The sequence below is a fragment of the Saccopteryx leptura genome, chromosome X (assembly GCF_036850995.1).
Source record: "Saccopteryx leptura isolate mSacLep1 chromosome X, mSacLep1_pri_phased_curated, whole genome shotgun sequence".
Classification (NCBI taxonomy): Eukaryota; Metazoa; Chordata; class Mammalia; order Chiroptera; family Emballonuridae; genus Saccopteryx; species Saccopteryx leptura.
The window spans coordinates 117,791,729-117,818,558 of NC_089516.1; the positions used below are offsets into that span (position 1 = coordinate 117,791,729).

Below are 26,830 nucleotides of genomic sequence, written 5' to 3' on the forward strand. Positions count from 1 at the left end.
AGTGTCCCTTGCTCAAGTCTGCTACCTTGGGCTTTTCCTGTCAGAGACCTGTGGGCTCATGCTGGTGAGCTTTGGGATCACGTGGATGATTCCCCTGCTCAAGCTTTGGGGTTTTGAACCAATGGCCTTAGTGTTCCCGGTAGACGCTTTATCCACTGTGCTACCACCAGTCAAGCCAAGGGTGAATTTTCTAGCTGTCACAGTTATGGGCAACTGAAGTTTAATTTCACTGGGGACCCTGTGTGGAGCATGTAAAATGCTTGGATAATTGTATGCTTGAACTCAGAAGAGGGAGGCCTTCATGACTGGCTTTCTATCTCTTACAGATCAAGAGTTGTCCCATGGGGTATTATCTCTCTCACACTTCCAGGCTTACATATGCCTCAGAATGGTTGAATGGGTTGCTACAGGCATTCTCCTTCAAGTTGGCAGAAAAAGTAGGAAATTAGAGATATCTGGTGCAGCTGAGAAGAGGTTTTGTGAGTGTATATATGCAAGTAGCTGGTAATTGCAGCAACAGCTGGAATAAAAGTTGGAATTGGATAACATAAGCTATAGAACAAGAGGTGTCTGATATGGACATGTTAAGTTTAAGATACATATCACCATCCAAATAAAGATAAAAATAGCCAGTTGGATATATGAACCTGAATTTGAGGGGACATATCTGAGCTAGAGCTGTATAATTTTTTTCAGCGTGTAAATGGTATTAACATCATGAGATAAAATCATATGACCAAAGGATTTAGTTTATTAAAAATAAGAGAAAAGGTCCTTAGGCTGGGTCCTCAGACCTTCCAATATTTCATGGTTGGGAAGATGAAGAGATCCAACAAAGAATCATACAATGGCTCAAAAAGAATGGTCCAAGGAACAGGAGGAGACTCAGAAGAATATGATATCCTGAAAATCAAGTGAAGTAGAAGCAATTAATGGTGTCAAAAGCTCCTGAAAGGGCAACAGAAGAAATAAGAATTGAGCATTTAAGTTAGCAAAATGGAGGCCTTGGTGATCTGGACATGAACATTTTCTAAGAATGCCCAAGAACTCTAATGTTTAGATGTAAGAAAACTTGATGGCCTAAATCTTGGAATTTTGGTACATATTAGTTGAGAATAAAATAAGACCATGATGCAACATTCATACTCTGAAAAATGTCTCTCAAGAGTTGAATATTGATAGACCACTTTAATGAAAAGAGAAAGAAGGAGAAAGCATAAGTCAGATGGTATGAATTTGGCCCTGGTTGGCTCAGCGGTAGAGTGTTGGCTTGGCATGTGGAAATCTTGGGTTTGATTTCCAATCAAGGCACACACTAGAAGGGACCATCTTCTTCTCTGCTTCCTTCTCTCTTTCTCTTTCTTCCTCCTCCACAGCCATGGCTCAAATGGGTTAAGCAAGTTGGGTCTGGGCACAAGATGGCTCCATGGCCTCACCTCAGTCACTGAAATAGCTTGGGTGTTAAGCCATGGAGCAGCAGCCTCAGATGAGTAGAGTATCACTCTGTAGGGGGCTTGTTGGGTAAATCTTGGTCAAGGCACATGTGGGAGTCTGTCTTTCTGCCTTCCTGCTTCCCCACCTCTCACTTCAATAAATAAATTTTAAAAAATGGTATGAATTACAAAAGAAGAAAGGCAGTTAAACTGAGGGCCATGGAATAAACCAGTTATCAATGAGTAAATTATCTCTAGCTCAGTTAATTTAGCTAGTTAGTGCATAATATTAGAAAGAAAAAAGTCAATATTTTTATCTTCATTTTAGATAGCTATCTTGACAAAGAAAAGAACACTGCTCCCCAACTATGACATACACTTTAGTCTTGTACAACCACCTTGCAAATGATACTAGTCTCATACCAATCAAAGTGGATTCCTAACACAAAAGTGTAAAAGGCTCAGGGTATTTCCCTAAGTCTATGAAAACCATACAGATATTTCTAATTTTAGGAAAGGAGCATCTTCATGTATATCACCTATATCATCAGATATACTAGATGATATTCAAATGAGTCTTCAATGGAAGAATATGTATATGTGTGTGTATATATATATATATATGTATTCATACACACATAATTATATATAGATTAAAAGCATGATCTTTAGTGTCCAACAGCCATGAAAGAGTCTTAACTGGGCCATTTACTAGATGTATTATCTTGAGAAAATTAACCTCAAGACATCTCTAACTGTCAATTTTATCACCTGTAAACTGGACACTGTAAGTGTGTCTAATTATCATAAGGTTGTTTTAAAGGTTAAAAGAGACCATTCTTAGCACACTGTGCAACACATAATAAATATTAACTTTACTATTCTTCAAAATGGAAAGTATGAGGATTTACTTGCTGAAATTTAACAGTTTACAAAGTCCCACCCTGCTGTCTTTGTTTGTCAGAGCATTTTTCTGCAGCAGCTTTAAACTTTATTTTAAATTTGGGAACTCATGTGAGACTGATTTTTGTTTTGTTTCAGCTGTTCAGAAGTTACCTATGAAGTTAAGCCTCTTATGTGGATTAAGTCAATGACAATATTGATTTGAGCTTTTTATGAGCTACCAGATCTAGTTATCATAACCTTTCAAGGAAGAAAAAAAATCCCCTAAAACATTAGAAACTCTCTCATTCTCACTCTGAATAGACTAAATTATAAAATAATCAAGTGGATGCTTAGTTAAAAAAGCCATTAGATAATAAACTAAAAAAACAATAATTCCATTTCTTCAAACTATAACACTAGTAGAACGTGCCTCCTACATGTCACCAATAAAGGAAAGTGTTCAAATTAATTTGTTCAATTTCTAACAGTTCTGAGCACTCTCAACAGACCCATTAGTAGGCATAGAATTTGGAATAAATATGGGTGTACCATGATAGTAACAGAAATGAGATTGGATCCTAAAACCTTTCAAATGGGTTTGTGGAATGAAAGCAATGCAAGGTGATGAAAGAATAATTAAAAAAAAGTCTCATTTGCTGTTGAAGGATCACTAAGACCCCATACTTGAGGTTGGTGACATCAGCCAGTATTACTAGGAGTACATGTTCTGATGCTGAAAACCACTTTGAGTAGACTTTTCCAAGACACACAGTATAACAAAAGCCAATCTGATTTTGACAGATTACAAAATAGTAAAACTCTTCTAAACCCATTAGTTAATGTGTGTGACTACAATTCTGAAAATGATGTGTTAAGAATTTTATTTTTATTAATAGTCTTTCAAGATTTATAACTTTTATTACTTAAGTGTTAATTATGTCATTTTTAGGGAAGATATTCTCAAGAAGATTTGAATGAAAAATCATTTTTCTGGTGCTATATAGCAGTTTAATTGTGGGCCTTACAACTATAGTCACTATGACAGGGCTACAAAGTTTGTTAAATTCGTTTCTGCTATTGCTCATTTATATATATATATATATAGCTAAACACAGAGCAGGCAAGTGCATTGAAAGTTATACTCTTCAATGAGACAAGATTGGCTGTGGACATGGGATGCTCCCTTATTCCCATGCAATAAGTTCCATTTCATTCATGTTCATGTTATTTCCAGTAAAAAAAATTCCTAGATCCTAAGGATCAGGAAGAAATTACCCTCTAAAATGCTGCAATTGGTATTCTGTGATTTGAAGGCACTGAAAGAATTTGACAATTGGGAATAATATTGTGTCCTGGCAGTTTTCAGAAAGGTGCATGTATACAATCTCAGTAGATCCTCTGTACCATAGTAAGGAAATAGTATCTTCACTTTAAATAAGAAACAAAACCTTGTAAAACAAAATCTTATTAGAAGAAGAACTATTTTTGAGCACTTAATATGTAATAGGGTTTTAAGAGTAAAAGGATAGTTCCTTCCCTCAAAAAGTTTACAGTTCATTTGGAGAAACAAAAAAAGTTAATGTTAACAGTCAATTACAATTAACAATGACTAGTACTATGTAGAAGTATGTACAATAAGTCCCCGAGATACAAACATTCAACTTAAATACAACTCATACTTACAAAAAGAGCACCATAAGGGCTATTGGTAATAAAATGCATTTTGACATCAGTCAAAATGACATCATAAAGTTACTCAATTCCCATGGTGAAGAACTAACCAATGGCCCTGGTCGGTTGGCTCAGCGGTAGAGCGTCGGCCTAGCGTGCGGAGGACCCGGGTTCGATTCCCGGCCAGGGCACACAGGAGAAGCGCCCATTTGCTTCTCCACCCCTCCGCCGCGCTTTCCTCTCTGTCTCTCTCTTCCCCTCCCGCAGCCGAGGCTCCATTGGAGCAAAGATGGCCCGGGCGCTGGGGATGGCTCTGTGGCCTCTGCCCCAGGTGCTAGAGTGGCTCTGGTCGCAATATGGCGACGCCCAGGATGGGCAGAGCATCGCCCCCTGGTGGGCGTGCCGGGTGGATCCCGGTCGGGCACATGCGGGAGTCTGTCTGACTGTCTCTCCCTGTTTCCAGCTTCAGAAAAATGGAAAAAAAAAAAAAAAAGAACTAACCAATGAAGACCTTATGGAACTAGAACAGCAGATGATAGCATTTAGGAGAGAAAACAGGGACCTAGAAACTCCAAAACCGAAAATATTTTCTACAAAAGAGATAGCTGATGCTTTTCATCTCATTGAACCAGGAATAGCAAAGTTCGAGGAGCAAGATCCTGATACAGAAAGGTTCACCAGAGTTTACCGTACAGTTACAAAAGGCCTGAGATACTGCAGGGCCATTTATGATGAGAAAGAGGAAAGCTCTGGACAAACCTCCCGCGATGCCTACTTCAAGAAACGGACTCCAGCAGCAGAATCAAACCCTGACTCTCTAACCCCAGTCCCATCCTCTCCAACAAGTCCATAAACTTTTGCATCCTCCAAGATAGTTTAAGGTTGTATTTAAAAATGTTTAAGTATTTATATGCACAGAAAGGTAAAAATAAGTACTAGGTTCAGACAAACAGCTAAATTGCATTTAATAGGTAAATATACCTCTTCCAACTTACATGCAAAGTCAACCTAAGAACAAACCTACAGAACCTATCTTGTTCATTACCTCAGGACTGCCTATACATGTTGTAGGAGCACATAGGAGGAAGATCCAGCCAAGGCTACATTAGATCAGGGAAGGTTTTCCAGAGCACACAGTGTCTCAATGAAGACTCACAGGGTGAAAAGGACCTAGCCAGGTGAAGAGGAGAATAAAGGTTCACAACAATGGCTCAGCCACAAATGAGAGCTGGTAGAAATGAGCCCAGGATTATACCAACGTTTGGAGTCAGCAGGAAAAAAAAATTATCAGGTGCAAAACTTTAAAGAAATGAGGGGTTGCACCTTTAAGGTAGCTGGATGGCATTCAGCACAAGAATAGGGTTTTTTAATAGTTTTATTGATGTTTGTTGATTTCTAACATACCGGTAAGGAGTATTCATGCTAAAGTGAGGATTGAGATTTGTAAAATGTGGCACAGTGGAGAGTAGGTTTCAAGACAGTGGCTGATGGAGAAACAGTGGCTGATGGAGAAACAGTGGCTGATGGAGTCATATTTGAGGCAGGTTGGAAGGTGGGAGGAACCACCTGAGACCTGTAGAGGGGATAAGGTGTCCAGGCTTCATTCAATTCCATTTAATCAGTATTTCAGGAAATATATACTTATTAAGCACTTACTCTGTGATGATACTGTGCTAAGCTATAAATCGAAAGAGCAATCGGAACTAATATTCTTGCTAGTTCAGTATTCTTTTTATTATGCCACCTACTATAATTCACAAATACATCAAAACAAAGATATGTAAATTAGTATCTGTTAAATGCCTGATCCACTATGTGCAAAATACTATACTACAGAAAAGTGTTCAGTTACTGGTTAATGGTATCTGGTTATACTCCATGATCTCCAAGGATAGGACAAGGGGTAAGGTGTTTAAATGTTACCTGTGCAATTTTGGTAAGATATGCTTAACAGCATACACTGTCAAATGCTAGAAAATAGTAGAAATTTCTTGATGTCTTCAAAATAAATGATCAATAATACTTATTACATGCTTCCTCTGGAAAACAATGCTTACTCAGTTAAACTCTGGTGAGACTTAAGTGTATATAAAATAAAGACTTAGAATTGCTATGCTAAGATAGGGAGGAAAAAATCGTCACATCATTCTATCACCAAAGTATGGTGATAGGCCTAAAATAGACTCAAGTTGCATGTGATTTGTAGAGGGAGAGGTTTATTGTGGCCCTGCCTAAGACACGTTCTCTGATGGTCTCTGGTAGCCTTGTAATACAATTTCAAGTGTTTTGAACTTTGTTTTGGAACCTGAGTAATAAAAAATGCTAATTGTGTTTCTTTTAATAGCTTTTTCAAAAAGTGTTATTTTAGCAAAAGTTCAAGTTTTACCAAGAGAATAACTTACAAGAGTCCAGTTAATCTGTTAAAATGGTAACTTTCTGACAGCACTCTTGCTGTATCTGAATATCAGCCAAGATTGCAAATCTCAGGACAACATCCCTTCACAGTGTTTGTATGAAGGCATAATTCTAACAACTTAGGCATCAAACATTATATTGAAACATAAATTTCAATTCTGTAATACATAAATACGTGCAAATAAGAGTTACAGATATACATTTTACATAATCTTATTAGTATAATATTACCACCATTAACAGAAATCTAAATAATAATGAGCCTTTATTTAATTGGCATATCTCCCTTTCCACCCACAACAGACAGTTCATATTAATAAGAATCAGACTAATATTGAACAATACAAAGCCACCTTGACACTTTCAGGTTCTTTACTTCTATATTGTCTCCATTTTTCAATGGCTTCCATATCTATAGTTTAGAATAATAAACATGGAAGTAAGTGATCAGAATAACACCCTTCTGCATAACACAGAAAGTCTTAAATCAATTCTACACCCAAATCAAACTCTACAAACTGAGGCACAGAATCAGAGGGATATACACTTCCAAAAGCTTTTTGTCAATGAGTTTTAGGCTAACAGTTAACTGCAAGAGGTTTTGAACTTATACATAATTACACAATCATTATATCTAAACTTGTTTCTTATGGTACTATAAAGACTATAAACCATTCAAGTAAAGTATCGTACACCAAAACTATAAAATACTTTTCTATGAAATGTAAAAAGATAAAAAGTTGGTCCTTGAACATCACGGGTGTTAGGTGTGCTGACTGACCCCTCATGCAGGAGAAAATCCATGTATAACTTTTTATTTTTTTCTGAAGCTGGAAATGGGGTGAGACAGTCAGACAGACTCCCGCATGCGCCCGACCGGGATCCACCCAGCATGCCCACCAGGGGCGATTCTCTGCCCACCAGGGGGCGATGCTCTGCCCCTCCGGGGCATCGCTCTGCCGGGACCAGAGCCACTCTAGCGCCTGGGGCAGAGGCCAAGGAGCCATCCCCAGCGCCCGGGTCATCTTTGCTCCAATGGAGCCTTGGCTGGGGGAGGGGAAGAGAGAGACAGAGAGGAAGGGGGGGTGGAGAAGCAAATGGGCACTTCTCCTATGTGCCCTGGCCGGGAATCGAACCCAGGACCCCTCACGCCAGGCCGACGCTCTACCGCTAAGCCAACCGGCCAGGGCCCATGTATAACTTTTGACTCCCCCAAAACTTAACTACTAACAGTCTACTATTGACAAGATGTCCTACCAATAATATAAACAGTCAATTAAACATATTTTGTATATGTATTATATTCTGTATTCTTACAATCAAGTAAGCTAAAGAAAAGAAAATGTTAAGAAAATCAATCATAAAGAAGAAATAATATATTTATATTATTTATTTTCATTATTTATTTGTTGGGGAAAAAAATCTGTGGACCAGTACAATTCAAATGTGTATTGTTTGAAGGGTTTAAAGGTCAATCACATAGCATCAGGGTGGCCAATAATCAAACGTAACCTTCTTATAAATTTAATATACAAGAAGAGAATGCTAAGTACTATATACTCAATAAATTCATCTGTTCAATATTTATTGAACACTTATTATATGCCAAATACTGCCTCAAACTCCAAAGTTATTTCCAAAATCATGAAAAGAGGGCACAGCCAGCTCAACTGTATTTTAAGTCAAACTGATCAGATATGTTCCACGGTTCATTGACCAGATACACTAGCCCTCCCAATCATAATGAGGACTGGAAAGAATATGCTGACCTATGGCCTTGGATATGTTACAGTTAAGATGCTTCAGAAATCAGTTTTATTGTTATCTATGTCTGAGGGAAACAATTGAGAAACAGGAAGCTTGCCAGCCATGAACCTTTGTTAAGCATACATGGGGTTCAGAGCATGTGGGATAGGAAGCTACAGGAGAAACAGGAGGCAGTAGTATCCACTTGTGAGTTTTAGAAGCTGCTCCATATAACGCATCTTTTGTTGTGCCTCTCTGTTATTATAAACAAGAATGTCTTGTTTAAGAAAATGCAATCAATAGAAAAAAATTAACAGTGCAATTCCACTAAAAATTGATCCACTATCATTGTTTCTTGAAGATATATAAATAATACTATATATTTGAATTGTAAATATAAAATTATAAACTAAAAACTATATATAAATGATGGTGGGCACAAAATATCTGAAATATAAATATGTATATGCATTCATATAGACATAAAATTAAATTGTTAATTTCTTGTGACTGTTCCACTTTCCAAAACCACATATTACTTTTTTTTCCAATTTGCAAAGGTGGTTTTGTACCATTTTTATTGATTAAATTGAAACATGTTAGCATTCATCCTGGTTGTATGTCAATGCAATAATTTTTTAAAGTGTTCTTGAAACTCTGGACTTGAACCCTTCATGAGGAGATATAATTGGACTTCAGTAGGGAAGACTTGTAAATGTCTCAGTTGAAGATACAAAAATGAATCTTAACTCAAACCTTTAAATTCTATAAAAAGTTTTGGCATGTCCATATATACATTTTTTTTCCTTTTTAGCTCCTTTCTAACTGCTTTCTTGCATGGCATAAAATACACTAGATGTCATTTGCTGAAACAGTTAAAGACCCAAGAGTAATAAAATCAAATACTTCATATGTTACATAAATGCATTGCATATGTATGTTTCCATTTATACTGACAAGACAGCAGAATCCTCAGCTTTTGGTATAAAGGCTTCAAATGAGAATATTTCCAAGGTCCCGAGGGACTCAAGGTTTTTATCTTCTGTCACCTCTATACCTTTGCAGAATTATAATGAGAAAGAAGAGTGCTGAAAATAAATAGAACTTATTTGTATATGGAGCTAGTTCTAGTTCTGAATAACACATGACCAAAAAAAGCAGAATAATAGTTTCCTGACAGGATGGTTTCCTGACAGGACATGTTGGCAATACCTCATAGTCATGCTTTTGTGGATATTTAAAACTGCTTTTGACTGCTCACATGAATATAAAGCTACATTTTGAAATGCCAATTCTGAATCTTGCTCAAATCTTTGTTAAAAAAGAAAAAGAATCAACATGTAACATGTATGTAGTCTCAATCACCTCTATGAACTAAAACACTTCAGTATGCCTTAGGGTCCCCCTGTTATCTATTGAACCAAATCCCAGCCCCTTCACTATACTTTTTAGGTTTAACAACCACTTCATTCTATATTTCAGTCACCTCCCTTTTTCATCAATCTTCAATAGTTTCTCTACTTCAGCCATTTTATCTATTCTGTTTGTCACTTAAACCATATAATAAATGGTTAAAAGGAAAAGAGTAAAGCTCCCCCCCCAGTCTTCCAAATCGTGAACCTATATATTCCCTTTGATCTTGCCCTGTAGCTAAAACAATTCAAAAGAAGGAACCCAAATATACACTGAAGAGAGATGGGTTGCTTTGTTTCCCGAAGCCTAGTCATCTTTCTGACACTTAGCCAGGTGGCCAGGCTTTTCCTTCTGAAATTATGTAGATCCTCAAGAGGAAAATACACAACTCTACTGAGTAAAGAGTTGTTGAAGAGAACACTAGAATTGTTCCCCATACTATATAGTGTAGCTTTTAATCTAGGTCAGTGTTTTTCAACTGCTGGCCCACCAGAAATTTCCTGCAGGTTGTTAAAAGTGTTAACCACCTTGATGCTGTATGAAGTTTATAGACCCAATGCTCTTGGTCGAATTTGCTTATGCTCAGGATGATTGTCATTTATCACACCAGTCCTCAAGTGTAAAAAGGTTGAAAAACACTGATCTAGATTAAGGGTGAAGCATTAAAAAGTTAAACATAGTATTAAGCAAAGTGGGCTCAGGGACAGAGAGCAGAAATGGAATGAGTTACAGAGGCAAGAGATATTTTCACACTGAGAACAGAAAGTCATGTAGCATGGGAAGCAGCACAGTAAAAGAACTAAAGAAGTGACCTGGCTTTTCCTGGATAAAAAAAAAAATCCATCAACAAGACAGAGATAGCAAAACCACACTTTTATAATATGTCTGAGATTAGTGGTAACCATGTACTGTTTCACAGAGCTAGTTTTAAGAATCTATTTCCTATATTATTTCCAACAAATTTTATCTCAACTAAGTTGGCTATCCTATTATGTACTTGATAATGAATTGGTATCTAACAAGTGGCAAGTTGTGAGTGACTGTAGCTAAATGAAAAAAGAGAGAGAGAAATGTTATAGAAATAATGGTGTTCAAAAGGATGTCTTTAGGTACCACTTCTGCACTGCATCATTATAAACACCCTTCCTCTGTTTTCCTACTGACTCTTTCTCTTCTCCAAAATTAGGTTCTTAACTTACGCACACATCAGCATAACTTAAAATATCATTCATATGTAGCGGTATGTGGTATAAATATCTATTTTTTTATTTTATTTTTTTACAGAGACAGAGTCAGAGAGAGAGGGATAGATAGGGACAGACAGACAGAAACAGAGAAAGATGAGAAGCATCAATCATAAGTTTTTCGTTGTAACACCTTAGTTGTTCATTAATTGCTTTCTCATATGTGCCTTGACTGCAGCCTTCAGCAGACCGAGTAACCCCTTGCTAGAGCCAGCGACCTTGGGTCCAAGCTGGTGAGCTTTTTGCTCAAGCTAAATGAACCCGCGGCTCAAGCTGGCAACCTCGGGGTCTCAAACCTGAGTCTTCCGCATCCCATTCCGATGCTCTACCCACTGCGCTACCACCTGGTCAGGCGGTATAAATATCTATATAAAGAAATATTGCCTCTAAATATTGTTAGAAACACAACCCAGACCATTGGTGGATTTAGCACTGAGTGGTAAACCTCTTAGCTGATGACGGTAGTAGTAAATGAAGGTGATATAACATTAAGGCAAGTTGAAATTCAGTGGTAATGTTTACTGCTTGGCCAATTCCCATTCCCAACAGCTTTTCCTTTTAGTACTAAATATTGGAATATCTAAGTTGCATTACTAAGAGGAGATGAAATTCCCTTCCTTAGCAGATAAATTTAATCCAGGGTCCACAGATGCAGAATGACCTCAAGGGCTTCCTGAATCCCTTGAAATGTATGACAAATATTGTGCATATATGCATTTTTATGTGAAAAGAAGAGTCAGAGGTTTGATTAGATTTTCAAAGCATTTAATAGTGTCCCCTCCTTTGCATCCCACTAAGAAGAACCATTTCTCTGAGCATTAGGAGACATTGAAAGATTTTCAGAAGAATGGTATGATCTGATTTGTGTTTTAGAAAGATCACTGGTAACAGTATAGAAGAGAAACTGGAGTCCCTTTTATGTAAGAAGAATAAACTTTACCACATAAAGTACATATCCTATTTCCATCAAATCTGTTACAGAGTGGCACTCCCAAAGTATAGAATTTCCAATTTTAGTGTGGCACTCAATGATATTTAAAGCTCATTGCACAGTGTGGACATTATCCACTACAGCTGCACCTAATCATGTAAGGGAAAGAATACAGGCATTAGTCAGAGAGTAGTATATTTATGTTTTAGCTTTGCTATTTACTCAAGCTGTTAACTCTCTAAAATAGGGGTCATGATGATTATCTCTACATGATAAGAGGTTATGATAAAGACTAAAAAAATCTACACATGTAGCCGCTTAGCAGAGTACTTGACACATAATAGTCAATTGTATTTACTGTCAATATTCTCGCATATCTCTTGGCAGTCCTGTCTCACCTGAACTCCAGGAATTCATGTGTACAGCTACATGTTGGCCCAGTCAAAAACCTCTCTTGTAACTCATCTGAGGCTTTTGACTCCATCTATACTCCCAGAAGGTAAACTTGTCTCTTCTTTATACAAGAAAATTGAGATCATCGTGATATGAACTTGAACTCTTGCTATTCCATTTAAGAACTTATTTACACTCTCAGAGGAAACACTAAACCCTTTATTTATTTATTTATTTATTTATTATTTTTTTAATTTTTCTGAAGTTGGAAACGGGGAGACAGACATACTCCCGCATGCGCCCGACCGGGATCTAGCCGGCATGCCCACCAGAGGGCGATGCTCTACTCATCTGGGGCGCCACTCTGTTGCAACCAGAGTTATTCTAGCACCTGAGGCAGAGGCCATAGAGCCATCCTCAGCACCTGGGCCAACTTTGCTCCAATGGAGCCTCGGCTGCGGGAGGGGAAGAGAGAGACAGAGAGGAAGGAGAGGGGAAGGGGTGGAGAAGCAGATGGGTGCTTCTTCTGTGTGCCCTGGCCAGGAATCGAACCCGAGACTCCTGCATGCCAGGCCGACACTCTACCACTGAGCCAACCGGCCAGGGCCAACACTAAACCCTTTCAAAGCCTTTCTTCTACCTGAGATCCTGAAACATTCACTGACAGCCTTATTGTAGTCATTATGTTCACTTGCATTCATTTTCAAATCCTTATAATTGCAACTTTCTCTCAGTCAGTGAATCCCCATCTTTGATGCACATTGGAATTGCTTAAAAAAGTTTAAAACATGTCTGGGATGCACCTTGGAAACTCTGATTTAATTGGTCTGAGGAGCACTCTTGGCACGGGGATTTATAAAATGCCACCAGTACAGTAATTTTAATGTCAGCCAAGGTGGAGAATCTCCAGTCTAAAGTCAAATGACTTTCTAAACCGCCTATTTTACTGCCTTTTGTCAATTTTTTTTTTTTGTATTTTTCTGAAGCTAGAAACCAGGAGAGACAGTCAGACAGACTCCCGCATGCGCCCGACCGAGATCCACCCGGCACGCCCATCAGGGGGCGACGCTCTGCCCACCAGGGGGCGATGCTCTGCCCCTCCGGGGCGTTGCTCTGCCGTGACCAGAGCCACTCTAGTGCCTGGGGCAGAGGCCAAGGAGCCATCCCCAGCGCCTGGGCCATCTTTGCTCTAATGGAGCCTCGGCTGCGGGAGGGGAAGAGAGAGACAGAGAGGAAGGAGAGGGGGAGGGGTGGAGAAGCAAATGGGTGCTTCTCCTGTGTGCTCTGGCCGGGAATCGAACCCGGGACTTCTACACGCCAGGCCGACGCTCTACGACTGAGCCAACTGGCCAGGGCCGCCTTTTGTCAATTTTTATTTGACACATTGATGCTGAAATATTTGACAATATGAGTCATGACTTCCAGCAGTCTCTTCCCTGGGCTTATGTGATAGCCTTAACTTTTGAGTCATCTCTGCCATCTCGAGACCACCTTTATTCTTCTACCCACTATTGTAAATTTCAGTGTTTTTCAGGGTATCAAATTTGGCACTCTTTATATACAACTGCACATATTCTCACTGGATCATCTCTTCTACTAACTGCCTCTGGAACCATCTATAGAAGAATCCAATTAGACACACACACACATATGTGCACACACAAACATACACTTACATCATTTCCCTGAACTTGACATCTGAATTCAAAGCTGTGTATTTCTGCATAGGCTTTCTGGCAGTCAGTTCAAAAGTCAGACTTTCCTGACCAGGCAGTAGCACAGTGGATAGAGCATTGGACTAGGATGAGGAGGATCCAGGTTCAAAACCCCAAGGTTGCCCGCTTGAGCGCAGGATCATCTGGTTTGAGCAAGGCTCACCAGCTTGAACCCAAGGTTGCCGGTTTGAGCAAGGGGTCACTCAGTCTGCTGTAGCCCCCTGGTCAAGGCATATATGTGCAAGCAATCAATGAACAACTAAGGTGCCACAAGGAAGAATTGATGCTTCTCATCTCTCTCCCTTCCTGTCTGTCTGTCCCTATCTGTCCCTCTTTCTGTCTCTCTCTGTCACACACGCAAAAAAAAGGTCAGACTTTATTTGACTCCTATTATTACTTACTACCAATCCCACTGCTATTACTTACTCCCATTACCTGTTGCAAGGTAGACATCCCTCATCAAATCATGGTGTTATTTTTGTTAAGCCAAACTCACCCTCACATCCTCAATAACACTGCATTTCATGCAAGCATTGTCAATCAGAGTTGGCGAGAAAGTGAAAGCTATTTCCTATTTGTGGCCTGCTTGTATGCCAAGTTCTACACTAAAATCTGAAGATAGACCCATCAATAGGAAGCACTCTTTGGCTTCAAAGAATTCAGGGTAAAGTTGGGAAGACAGAGTACCAATGGGAAGCAATATTGGGCAATTTACTTAGTATCTCTGAACCTTACTTTACTCATCTGGTAAAATGGGGATAATAATGACCCCAACTTTATAGCATTACTAGAAAGGTTAAATAACATTATCTATCTAAGGTGCCTTACTCAGTGCCTGACTGTAATAAATGTTAGGTATTTCACTTATAGCCATCATTATCATTCCCCAAGCAGAGCCTATGGTTCTAGTTTCTAAATTCTTAGAGTACTTCACCAATATCATTAGTATAACATCATTTGTGTTGTATTACAATTGCTGGTTTATATCTGCCTTCACAATTGTACTTTGAATTCTTTGAAGGTAAAGAATGCTTCCTATTCATATATATATATATGTGTGTGTGTGTGTGTGTGTGTGTTAAAATATGAACATTATATTTTAAATTTATATATATGTGTGTGTTAAAATATGAACATTATATTTTAAATTTATATATATGTGTGTGTTAAAATATGAACATTATATTTTAAATTTATATATATATGTGTGTGTTAAAATATGAACATTATATTTTAAATTTATATGTATATAAATTCATATTTTAATATAGACCTTGGCAAATACAAGCAGAACACAGATAAGAAATAGATCCCATCTCTTGCCCACTGTAATTGATTGACAGTGTTTTATGAAAGGCGGTATTGATAAGGATGCCAGACTGAGTTTGGCTCAACTAGGAAGAACACCATGATTTGATTGGGGATGCCACCCATGCAACAGGTAAAGGGAGCAGTGACAAAAGTGCCATAGATACCCCATCACAGTTTTAGATGCTTTATAAGTTCTCATGAACAAATAATATTGGTTGAAAGACATGAGCCAATTGCAACTGGTTGTAAATAACTTAGTTTTCTCCTATAGTCTAAGTTTTTTCTGGGCAGTCATTATAGGTTTTTATTTTAGAAATATGTGCAAACTAGAAGTATAACATGCTCACAGCAGGGAATTCATTACAGAGAATCAAACGCTGTTCAAATGGTCATTTTAAAGGCTTGTTTCATTATATTGTACCTGCAGTCTGTGCTCTTGACCAAATAAACACAGACCTTGAGATTAAGAACTATTTTTTCAATATTTTTGTAGGAACTTTTATCCAAACTGTTTCAATATAAGCAAACAATAGTTTATACTACTGCGAAGGGCTTGAAATAAAAATCAGAAAATGGACTTTCAAAATTTGGGCTTCTGTTTACTCCTTGAACCTACAAGTGATACTGCAGTGTGAGCAGCTCTAGGATGATGCTTAGGGCAAGGAGGGGGAAATAATAGTCATGTGCATCGTTTAGTATAAGATTAACTTCATCCACCTAACAAACATAGTTGACATTAAATGAATGTTTGATGCTTAAATTAGTAAATGAATAAATGGATGGATGGATGACAGATAAGCTTTCTTTCTAATTTTGGTAAATACAAATTGGCAATTTTAAATTTCTTCCACCAGATGGCGATAATTTGAGATTTGGACTTAGGTTGTAATATAAAAAAACAACCAACCAAAGGAAATCCACTTTATGTAAAAGAAAAGAACAAAGGAGCAGTTTCAGAAGGGAGAAATGAAATGTTTGTGTCAGCTCTAGTACGTCAGGAGTCTATGATCTTGGGGGATTTGTAATAAGTCCTCACCATACGTTCTTTTTATGCAAGGGTTACTTTTCATTCACAAATAACTTTTCAGTAAAATGGGTATGTTCAAATCTAATATTTTCTGTTATAAAAATTACAGGGCCACTATCATAACTAAAATTCTTATCCTTAGTTTATATATTCAGAAATTTATATTTTCATTTGTCTTATACTAACTTCTTAGTTAATTGATTTCTCCCTTTGAGGTAAGGATGCAGGGGAACAATTGCTAACCTGTGTGCCTCTGGGATATCCATCCCTGCTGTTAGACAGCTGCCAAAAATCATATAAAATACATTTTCCTAGGGCTAATTCATCCTGTTAGGAAAGAATTGTGAATAATTTTAGATTAATTTCATCACTTAATTTGAAAGCTTTCAAAAAAAATTCTTTTTAATCCAGCACTATGTGTATAGATGGGTGGTGGGGAAGTAGGTGCCTGTTTCTTGGTAAATAAATATAAGAATATGAAAATAGTTTTAGATGGAATCAAGCATTTCCTGTTGTTACTATTTCTAAAAACAAGCCCTGAATTGGATGACATAATAACTTCTCTAAAAAGTGAAAACTGACAACCAGACTCAGGAAATTATATTACAAATTATCTAGGATATCATCTGCCCTTTTATAAAAATAGTCAGAAAGAAGGATTTCTAAACCTCTTTGTAAACTCTAGTTTTTAGAAGATAAGCGACTGACAAGGTTGTTGGGGAAGACAATGAAGGGAGACATTTACTGAGTTCCTGAATACTTTCACACTTAGGACCACAATGAAGTTGTATCACAATGTCATGATTTAGGCATGGGAGGCAGGGTAACACAGCGAACAATGAAAACTTTGGAGCCATAGACCCAATTTCCAATCCTCACTCTCACCATTTGTTAATTGTAGCAATTCTGGTAAGTTCTTTCCAGTTTTCAGTTACCTCATCTGTAAACTGGGAATACTATCCAAAACCTCATAAGGTGTTCATGAAGAACAGATGTAAAGCACCTAGCTCCTGGAACAGAGCAGGTACTATTCAAGATTCCTTATTATTATCACTTTTATTTTTGTTATTATGATTATGGTGTTGATGATGATGATGATGTCAATTTTGCAGATGAGATACAGGCTCAGAGAGTTGCAGTAACTGGCTTCAGGCTACACAGCTTTGAAAATTGAAAGCAGGTAGCACAGTGTCTGGCACTATAGTACGTACCCAACTAACATGTTTCCTTTCTTCTTTCCTGACTTAAAACTGAAAGATATTCTGAGAATTTTATTCCTTAAAAAATAATGAGTCAGGCTCAATTCTAGCTAGGCTGATTTAAGATGCCACCACTGACATATATTAGTGAAAATTTAAGAACATTTTCTTTGACTCATAGGTAGTAAACATGTGGACTAAAACAACAGAGAGAATTTCAGAACTCATAGAAAAGATGATCATTAGGCCCAAAGTTTTGCCTTATGTAGGATAATTCATTTCTTTCCTAAAGAGTACACATTTTCCCTCTGAGATCTCTATAAAAACCAGTAAGTTACTGGCAAGTAAGATTCCACGTTTTCAGACTTTTACCTCTGGGTCTTAATATATTACATTAAGTGTGCTTAATATGTCAGCACACTGAAGGATAGTGTGAACTAAAAATTTAAATAGGTTGAAAGCATGTTTATATTAGTACATGCATGATAGATTCAGATTCTTGTCCGTGGCTTTCTTTCTAGTCTCAGTTTACATGCTCTCCCTGAGTAATCTCATTAGTCCTCAGGCATCTCCTACTATAAGATACTGATGGACACAAATCTACTGATATCAACACTCCAGATCTTTCATGACCTCTGGATACACATTCCAACTGCCTGATTGAAAAATCCCCCTGGAGGACACCCGAGCATTTAAAACTAAACATGTCTAAAAACACATTTGGTCTCTTCCCTTCAAACCCTCTCCCCCATGTTCTTTGTCTCAGTAAAGGGATCTTCATCCTCCCAGTTTCACGAACTGAACTTGAAATTTAGCGTCATCCCTCACTCAGTTATCTCTTTAAACCTTGACAAGTAATCAATTACCAGTTCCTACCAATACCACCACACTAATATCACTTAAATGTATTTCTTCACAGTCATTGATATAGCCCGAGTTTATACCTTTAGCACCATTCTTATCCTGGGCTGATTCAGTAGCTTCACAGATTGTTTCCCTTTATCAAATTTTCCCCACTGCAATCAATCTGCTACACCACTTCTTACACATCTAAATTTTTTTTCTACACTTCTCACCCTAAAAATTATAATTGATCATGAAATTCTCTATCACCAAAAAAAAATGCTTAAAGAAAGAAAAGAACTCCTAAATTGGGCATGCAAGGCTTTTCAGGATCCATTGCCAATGTCCCTTAATCCAGCCACATTGAAATTGTCACCATTTCAGGCCTTCTCACAGTCTTATGCTTCTGCGCTTGCTAATCTACCCTTTTGGCATGTCCTTTTTCTAATGAACTCTTTTTCACATGTTTTAGACCTAGATAAAATATTACCTTTCATAATCCCTAATTTCTGGTTCTTCCACAGCACTTCATTTATCTGTAGAAGTACTTACTATATTTTATTGCAATTATTTGTTTGATGTTTATTTTCTCAACCATTTTATGACTTTAAGCAGAAACTATCAGTCATTTCCATCCTTAGCATCTGACTCAAGTCCTGACACATACCAGGTGTTAAATACAAGGCAATTGAATAATAATAGGTTATTTGATAGGAAGTTAGGATGGCATCATAGAAGATAAACTTCTCTCATATCAAAATTCAATTTGATGATAATGCCAGAAACAAAATCGGAGGTTGTCTCCCTCTTTACACTGTCTCAGTACAAAATTGCTTATAGTTTTAGAACTGTCTCTAGAAGTGTATTATTTTTTAAACACAAAACATATTAGGTCAAGTGCTTCATACTCCAATCCTATAACCTAAAACACACAATTTTAAGTCCATTTTCTTAAAGATAAACTTACAGATAAATATTTTAATGGGAACTACACATTTCTTAAAGCATAACAGAGCGAGACAAAATCCCCACAGGAAAATATTTCCCAAAGGTCAGGTAGAAGAATAAAATCATTTGGTAACAAATCTACACTGCCCTTAGATGAATCAATAGGGAAGATTAAAATGTGTTACTCAAAAAAATTGAAATATTTTTACCAATTATGTTAAGTAAAAATGAGCGATATAGTTAATATAATAAACATTTCATGTATATTTATGTTAATATGAATACCTTAATTCTTCAGCTTAATTTAAAGTTTGTTAATATAAAATTTCAATGCTTATTAGAATATACTAGTTTTCATGTGTAATTAGTATATTTCACATGGTCTGGGTGGTACCTGAGAATCTGCATTTCTTTTTTTTTTTTATTATTATTATTATTCTAGAGGGGAGAGGGAGAGACAGAGAGAGAGAGAGAGAGGAGAGAGAGGAGAGAGAAGGGGGGGAGGAGCTGGAAGCTTCAACTCCCATATGTGCCTTGACCAGGCAAGCCCAGGGTTTCGAACCGGCGACCTCAGCATTTCCAGATCAACGCTTTTATCCACTGCGCCGCCACAGGTCAGGCCCAGAATCTTCATTTCTAACAAGGTTGGCAGTGATGTTGTAGCTGTTGGCCCAGGCTACACACTTGAGAATGACAGCTTTAGATAATCAACTCTTTTATTTTTTTTTTTATCTCAGCATTGACTTATTCTTTAAAAAAAGAAAAAAAAAAGAAAAAAAGGTGCTTTACAGGTGGTGGCAGAATGGATAGAGTGTCGGCCCATGTATGGATGTTCTGGTGATTTACGGTCAGGGCACACAGGAGAAGTGACCATCTGCTTCTCTTCCCCTCTCTCTCCCCCTCCTCTCCCTCTCCCCCTCCTGCAGCCAGTGGCTCTATTGGTTTCAGCCTTGTGCTTGGTGCTGAGGATGGCTCCGTTAGTCCAAGCACATTAGCTTCAGGTGGTAAAAATAGCTCAGTACTCAAGCATTGATCCCCGATGGGGTTGCTGGGTGGATCCCGGCCAGGGCACATGCAGGAATCTGTCTCACTATATCACCTCCTCTCACTTGAAAAAAAAAAAGCAATCAATGTACAACTAAAGTGCCACAACTACTATTTGATGCTTCTCATCTCTCTCCTGCCTGTTTCTCTCTCTCTCTCTCTCTCTCTCTCTCTCTCTCTCTTTCTTGCTAAAAAAGGGTAACATATGCCAATGTCAGTATCTTTTTTTCTATGTAGTTACAATACTGTCTAATACTACTTATCTATCAATAGAAAAGAAGTAAGTAACTCATATTTCTATCTACCTGTTTTCTATTTATTAGAAACCTTCTTGTTAACCCATAACTGACAAATGAAGGCTATCACAAATATATACTCCACAGTATGTCTAGGGCAGGAAGGGTTCCAGCAAATTCTTACTTTCCCTTCAGATTGTGCTGCATAAGGTTTCAGCACTCTGTGGACAGATTTTCTAGACACCTGTTTGGTGATCTCCACTAACCTTTCTAAAGCTCTTTTAGAAACCAAGTATTTGTTTGATAATTCTGTCCCATACAGGCAATGATTTGAAAAGCACTTAGCTGCCTGACTAGACAGTGGTGCACTGAATAGAGCATCAAACTGGGATGTGGAGGACCCAGGTTCAAGACCCTGAGGTCGCTGGCTTGAGCGTGAGTTCATCTGGTTTGAGCAAGGCTCACCAGCATGAGCCCAAGGTTGCTGGTTTGAGCAAGGGGTCACTCGCTCTTCTGTAGCTCCCCCAGTCAAGGCACATATGAGAAAGAAATCAATGAACAACTAAGATGCCACAACAAAGAATTGATGCTTCTCATCTCTCTCCCTTATTGTCTGTCCCTCTTTCTGTCTCTGTTACAAAAAAAAAAAAAAAAGAAAAGCACTGCCCTGACAAGTTAGATAAATGGTAGAGCATTGGCCCAGTTTGTGTATGTCCCAGGTTCAATTACTAGTCAGGGCACAGAGGAGAAGTGACCATCTTCTTCTCCACCCCTCCCCCTCCTCTTTCTCTTTCTCACTCTTTCTTCTCCTCCTACAGACATGGCTCAATTGGTTAGAGTGCATCATCCTGGGCACTGAGGATGGCCATGTGGAGCTTCTGCCTCAGGTGCTAAAAATGGCTCATTTGCAAGCATGGCCCCAGATGGGCAGAGCATAGGCCCCAGACAGGGGTTTCTAGGTGGACCCTAGTCAAGGTGCATGCAAGAGTCTGTTTCTCTATCTCCCCTCCTCTCTTTTGGAAATAAAAAGCACTTAGCTGTTTACTTTTCATCTTACTATAAATTATTTATCCCTCAGTGTGTAAATAGCTATTTGTCGGATTAGACAAATTTTGAATGCTCTGATAAGAGGATTGCTGCCTCCAAATTCATGCATAATCCATAAAAAGCACACGTGACCTACAACCTCAGCTGGGTCTGCATATGAAAAGATTCACTAAGCATATGTAAGCAGTGAGGATTATTAACCAGTTAACATCAGCAACTTTGTTTTGAAACAGAAGTTGGCGCCTACAAGCATTCGTCAGTGAGAAACAATACAGGTTACAAATTTCTAATGAAGACATACCTTGAGTAGGTTTCTCCACTTCTTTCCTCTTCCTGCTCTGGCTGTTATAATTCATTCTCAGCTCTTGGTTATACTCATGCAGAGTTTCTCTGGAGTTGTATGACTGCCGTGGTTTTCTTCCATCCTCACTCTCATCAGAAGAACTGGTATAAACTAGATCCATTTCATGCTTCACTTTAGACAGAGGCTGGTAAGGTTTGCAGTCTGTTTGCTCCATCTCTGATTAAGCAAGCTCAGTTTCACGAAAAAAGAAAAGGCAGAGGAACTCCTTTAATGTGAGTAGCCCTGAAAGAGAGAGGAGAAAACACAAGCCATCTTAGTTTTGTCTTTTTGTTGAGAAATGCATCTGGCAGATTCACAATTGGTCCTGATCATACCATCAAAGGAGAGGAGCAAAAGACAAACTAGATGACATGAAGCTAGCCGGAGGCAATTATAACTCCCTGAATTACATGCATACATTGTCAAGCATTTAGGATTCAGCTGGAGGTTGCAATATCAGAAATACTCAAGGTGAAAGAAATACTTCAAAATTATTTGTATTGGAAAGCAAATAAAGCATAACATTGTTGGATAATGTGTGTGTGTGTGTGTTTAAAGCTAGTAGTTTGATTAAAAAAACATTACAAGATTTGAAAGTGGCCAGTAGTACAAATAGTAACCCAACACATCCCACATTTAAAATTAAAGCCTGTAAGCGAAATACTTTTCTGGAAAAAAACAAAAACAAAACACCTTGCCTCTGGTTTAATATTGTATTTGTGACAGAGGCTCTGAGGAAGGGAAGAATTCTGAGTGAGAGTAGCTCATGAAATACTGTCCTTGCGGGGCCCTGAGCTCTCTGTGTTCATATAGTGGCGTTTGAGCCTCAGGCTTACAGAGCTTTTTTAATGAGTTAGGTGGTGGTAAATTCTTGTTCTTCATAGTATTGAGAGGATGTAAACAACACTTCTGGTGAGTACACTGGTATAGGAACAACAGGATCTAAATCGGATTTAGAAATAAAAAATTTAAACTTCATGATAAATCACAGAAAGAACCCCATTCCTCCCCAGAATGCTGGGCTAGGAGCCGCTGTGGCTCTGAGGAATAGTAGAGGTATTACCTGCCTTATTTAGACCAGACAGGGTCAAGGAGATCATATGCCATCTTAGATGTCAAAGTCATCTAATAAGCTTAAACCCCTGAAGAAAATGTGCTTATTTGCATTCTTTACATTATTTGATCATGATTTTCATCTGCTGCTACAACTTTGTAACTTGGTCCTTTCATATAATGTTAAAACAAAAAACAAAAACTAGTTTGAAAATAAATAGCTTTATATTATTTTGCAGTGAAATGGACTCCTTTCTTTTTCAGCTTTTTGCCAGATATACTGTATTTTTCAAAGAAACCAGTGGATATCTAGATGGTGGCTCCTCATCCTGGCCAGTTGGTTCAGAGGTAGAGGGTTGGCCTGGTAATTCGAAGACCCAGGTTCAATATCCAGATCAGGGCACACAGGAAGAGTGACCACCTGCTTTTTCACCCTTCCCTTCCCTTTCTTTTTCTTTCTCTCTCTCTCTTCTCCTCCTGCAGCCATGGCTCAAGAGTTATAGCAAGTTGGCAATGGGTGCTGAGGAAGGCATCATGGCCTCACCTCAGGTGCTAAAATAGCTCGGTTGCCAAGCAACAGAGCAGCGGCCCCAGATGAGCTGAGCATCACCCGGTAAAGGGCTTGCTGGGTGGATCCTGGTTGAGGTGCATGCGGGAATCTGTCTCTCTGCCTCCCTACCTCTCAATAAATATAAAAGAATAATAATAATAAATTAAATATAGATGCTGGCTCCTATATTATATAGAGTATCTCACTTTTTAAAATTCCTATTGTATGCATAGCAAACACATGCATGCAAAACCACTCAATAAAGCATATGGATCGACTGATATGCATTCAGTAGTACATAATGCTTTGTAATATGAATTACATTTTACAAGTCAAAGTCTTATTTCCTTTAGCCTAATATGAATGTCCTCAAAGGCAGAATTTGAGTCTCATATTTCTTTTTGTCCCCAAGAGCATTAGCACATACATAGTAAAAACTATTTAACTCTTGAATCTACAGATTCTATAAATGGTCTATATAGAGACTATACTTTGGTTTGAAATAATATCAAAGATGAGCAAACTTGGAGAGAAAATGGATACCATATTATAAATGAATGTATACTGATGATTCATTGGCAATCTAATCTCATGCCAACTCATGGCTCCACATGTTGTCTAAACACTCATAATTCCCCAGTTTATAGCTCTAACATAGGTCTCTCCCTTGAGCCACAGATATGAATATCCAGCCAGCATATCCACTTGAATATCTAAAAGGCATTTCAAACTTAGTATGTTCAAAATTGAGCTCCTAATTCCCACCCAGTTCCAGATTGGCTCTGCTCACAGTCTTCTACATCATGGCAAATGGCAACTCCACCCTTCTGTTTGTTTAAGCCACAGAACGAGAAGTCACCCTGGATTCCTCTCCTTCATGTTTCTCATGCAATTCACCAGGAATGCTCATTGGCACTACCCTTGAAATACATTCACAATCCAATGACACCTGTTCACTTCTCTACTACCACGTTGGTTCAAGCCATCATCTCCAGCATGGATTAATGCAATAGCCTTGAATTGATCTACTACTTATGACATTGCCCCCTATTACAGCACATTCTCCCACACTACAGCTAGAATGAAGCTTTAACAATCTAAGTCATGTTGTCCTGTTTCCTTAAAAATAAAAGCCAAAATCCTTACAATGACCAACAAGGTCCCTACATAGTCTACCTTAACCTAACCAAACTTAACCTAAGCTAACACTTCCCCTGGTAATTTGCCTATCTCATGCACTCTAGATACACTAACCTCCTGGTTGTTTCTGAAAATAACAGGCATCTTTCCACCTCAGGGTCTTTGCAACCTCCCACTGTAAACCACCAAAAAATGTCACTTCTCATCCTCCTTCCAGTCTTTCATAGCACTTACCATAAGATAACACTATATATTTTAGTTATTATTTTATTATCTGTGATCTGTCTGTCCCTAGTAAAATGTAAGCTCCATGATGGTAGGTACTTTTATCTGTTCTATTCATTTCTATATCCCCAGAATGGGCACAATATTTGGCACAGAGTAGACATCTGAATGATTCTTATAGAATGAATTGAACAAAAATTTCCATGCACTCACAATGGGGGTAGAGAGAATGTGGAAATAAACAGGCCATATTTTTTGTCCAAGAAACTCATTTTAATGCCAATGATAAACAACTCTACTACAAAACAGAAGGCAATGACTCTTATTAAGCAAATGTATCTGTATTCATTAGAGATAATGGTCTGTGGTTTGTTTGTTTGTTTTTGTGTGTGTGTTGTCCTTGACAGGTTTTGGTATGAAGGTTATGTTGCCTTTATAAAATGTGTTGGGGAGTATTGTTTTCTTTTATTTTTTGGAAGACTTTTAGAAAGACAGGTACTAAATCGTAGAGAAAAAAGAACCTTTGTTCACTGCTGGTGGGAATGCATATCAGTGCAATTAGTACAACCAATATGGAAGAAAGTATGGTGGTTCCTCAAAAAATTAAGAATAGAATTACCATATGACCCAGCAATCTCTCTACTGGCTATCTATCACCAAAACTAGAAAACATTGGTATGTAAAGATACATGCACCCCCATGTTCATTGCAGCATTATTCACAGTGGCCAAGACATGGAAACAACCAGTGTCCCTTAATAGGGGATTGGATAAAAAAAATGTGGAACATATATACAATGGAATACTACTCAGCCATAAGAAACAATGACATAGTGTCATTTACGACAACATGGATGGACCCTGAGAACATGATACTGAGTGAAATAAGTAAATCAGAAGAAGCTAAGAACTGTATGATTTCACACATAGGTGGGATATAAAACTGAGACTTATGAACATAGATAAAAGTGAAGTGGTTACCAGGGGGAAGGGAACTTGGGGGAAGGGAAAGGGGACTTGAGTGAATGGGGAGAGGGGAGGTGGTGGGGGAAATGGGTGTAAAGAAGGACAAATATAAGGTGACAGAAAATGACTTGACTTTGGATGATGGGTATGCAACACAATCAACAGTTCAAATGCTATAGAAATGTTCACCTATAACCTATATACTCTTATTGATCAATGTTACCCTGTTAAAGTTCATTTTCTAAATAAAATTTAAAAATTAAAGAAAAGAAAAAGTAGGCCCACCTGGCTTGTGGTGTCACAGTGGATAGAGCATGAACTTGGAATGCTGAGGTTGTCAGTTTAAAATCCTGGGCATGCCGGGTCAAGGCACATATGACAAGCAACCAGTGAACAACTAAAGTTAAGCAACTGAGTTGATATTTTTTGTTTCCCCCTCCTCTCCTTGAAAAATCATTAAATAAAATCTTAAAAATCAAAGAAAGAAAGAAAAAGTAGGCCCTGGCTGGATTAGCTCAGTTGGTGAGAGCATCACGCCAAAACACCAAGATTGCAGGTTTGATCCTTGTTCAGGGCCCATACAGGAAGCGACCAATGAACATACAACTAAGTGAAACAATAAACGAGTGCTTCTCTTATTCTCTCTCTTTCTCTTTCTTTCTCTTCCCCTTACTCTCTCTCTCTAAAATCAATCATTTAAAAAAATGAAATGAACAAAAAAAGACAAAGTAATGTTTGAGCACAAAGAAAGAAGATCTACCTTCTAACACCAGTTTTTACTGTTTTATTGGGTTCCCATTTCATGTTGGTCAGAAGGTACACAATTATGTGGGTGTCCAGAGCAAGTGTCCCTGAAATGTGCCACTCTGGCATACAGATTATTTCAAACTAAAATCAATTAAAGTCCAACAGGCTCAGGAACAGTTTTTTTTTACTTTCTCTTCTTCTTAAAGAGGTGCAGATAAAAAAGGTTGCTTTAGCAAGGAAGCCTTGACTTACACTCCAAGTCTGTTAAGCTAGAGATCTCATCCATTGGGTTCCACGGTTTCTGAG

The 26,830-nt window shown here is 38.1% G+C and overlaps 1 protein-coding gene across 3 annotated transcripts in view; it reads right to left on the minus strand.

Annotated features, from left to right (window-relative positions):
- Positions 1-22,051, minus strand: part of TENM1 (teneurin transmembrane protein 1) — a 774,232-nt gene extending 752,181 nt beyond the window's left edge. For all 3 annotated transcript variants that reach the window (XM_066357037.1, XM_066357038.1, XM_066357036.1), the window contains exon 1: positions 21,803-22,051. In XM_066357037.1, the coding sequence (XP_066213134.1) occupies positions 21,803-22,019 (217 nt within the window). In that variant the 5' untranslated portion in view covers positions 22,020-22,051. The remainder of the gene's footprint in view (positions 1-21,802) is intronic.
- Between the last annotated feature and the right edge of the window lie 4,779 nt (positions 22,052-26,830).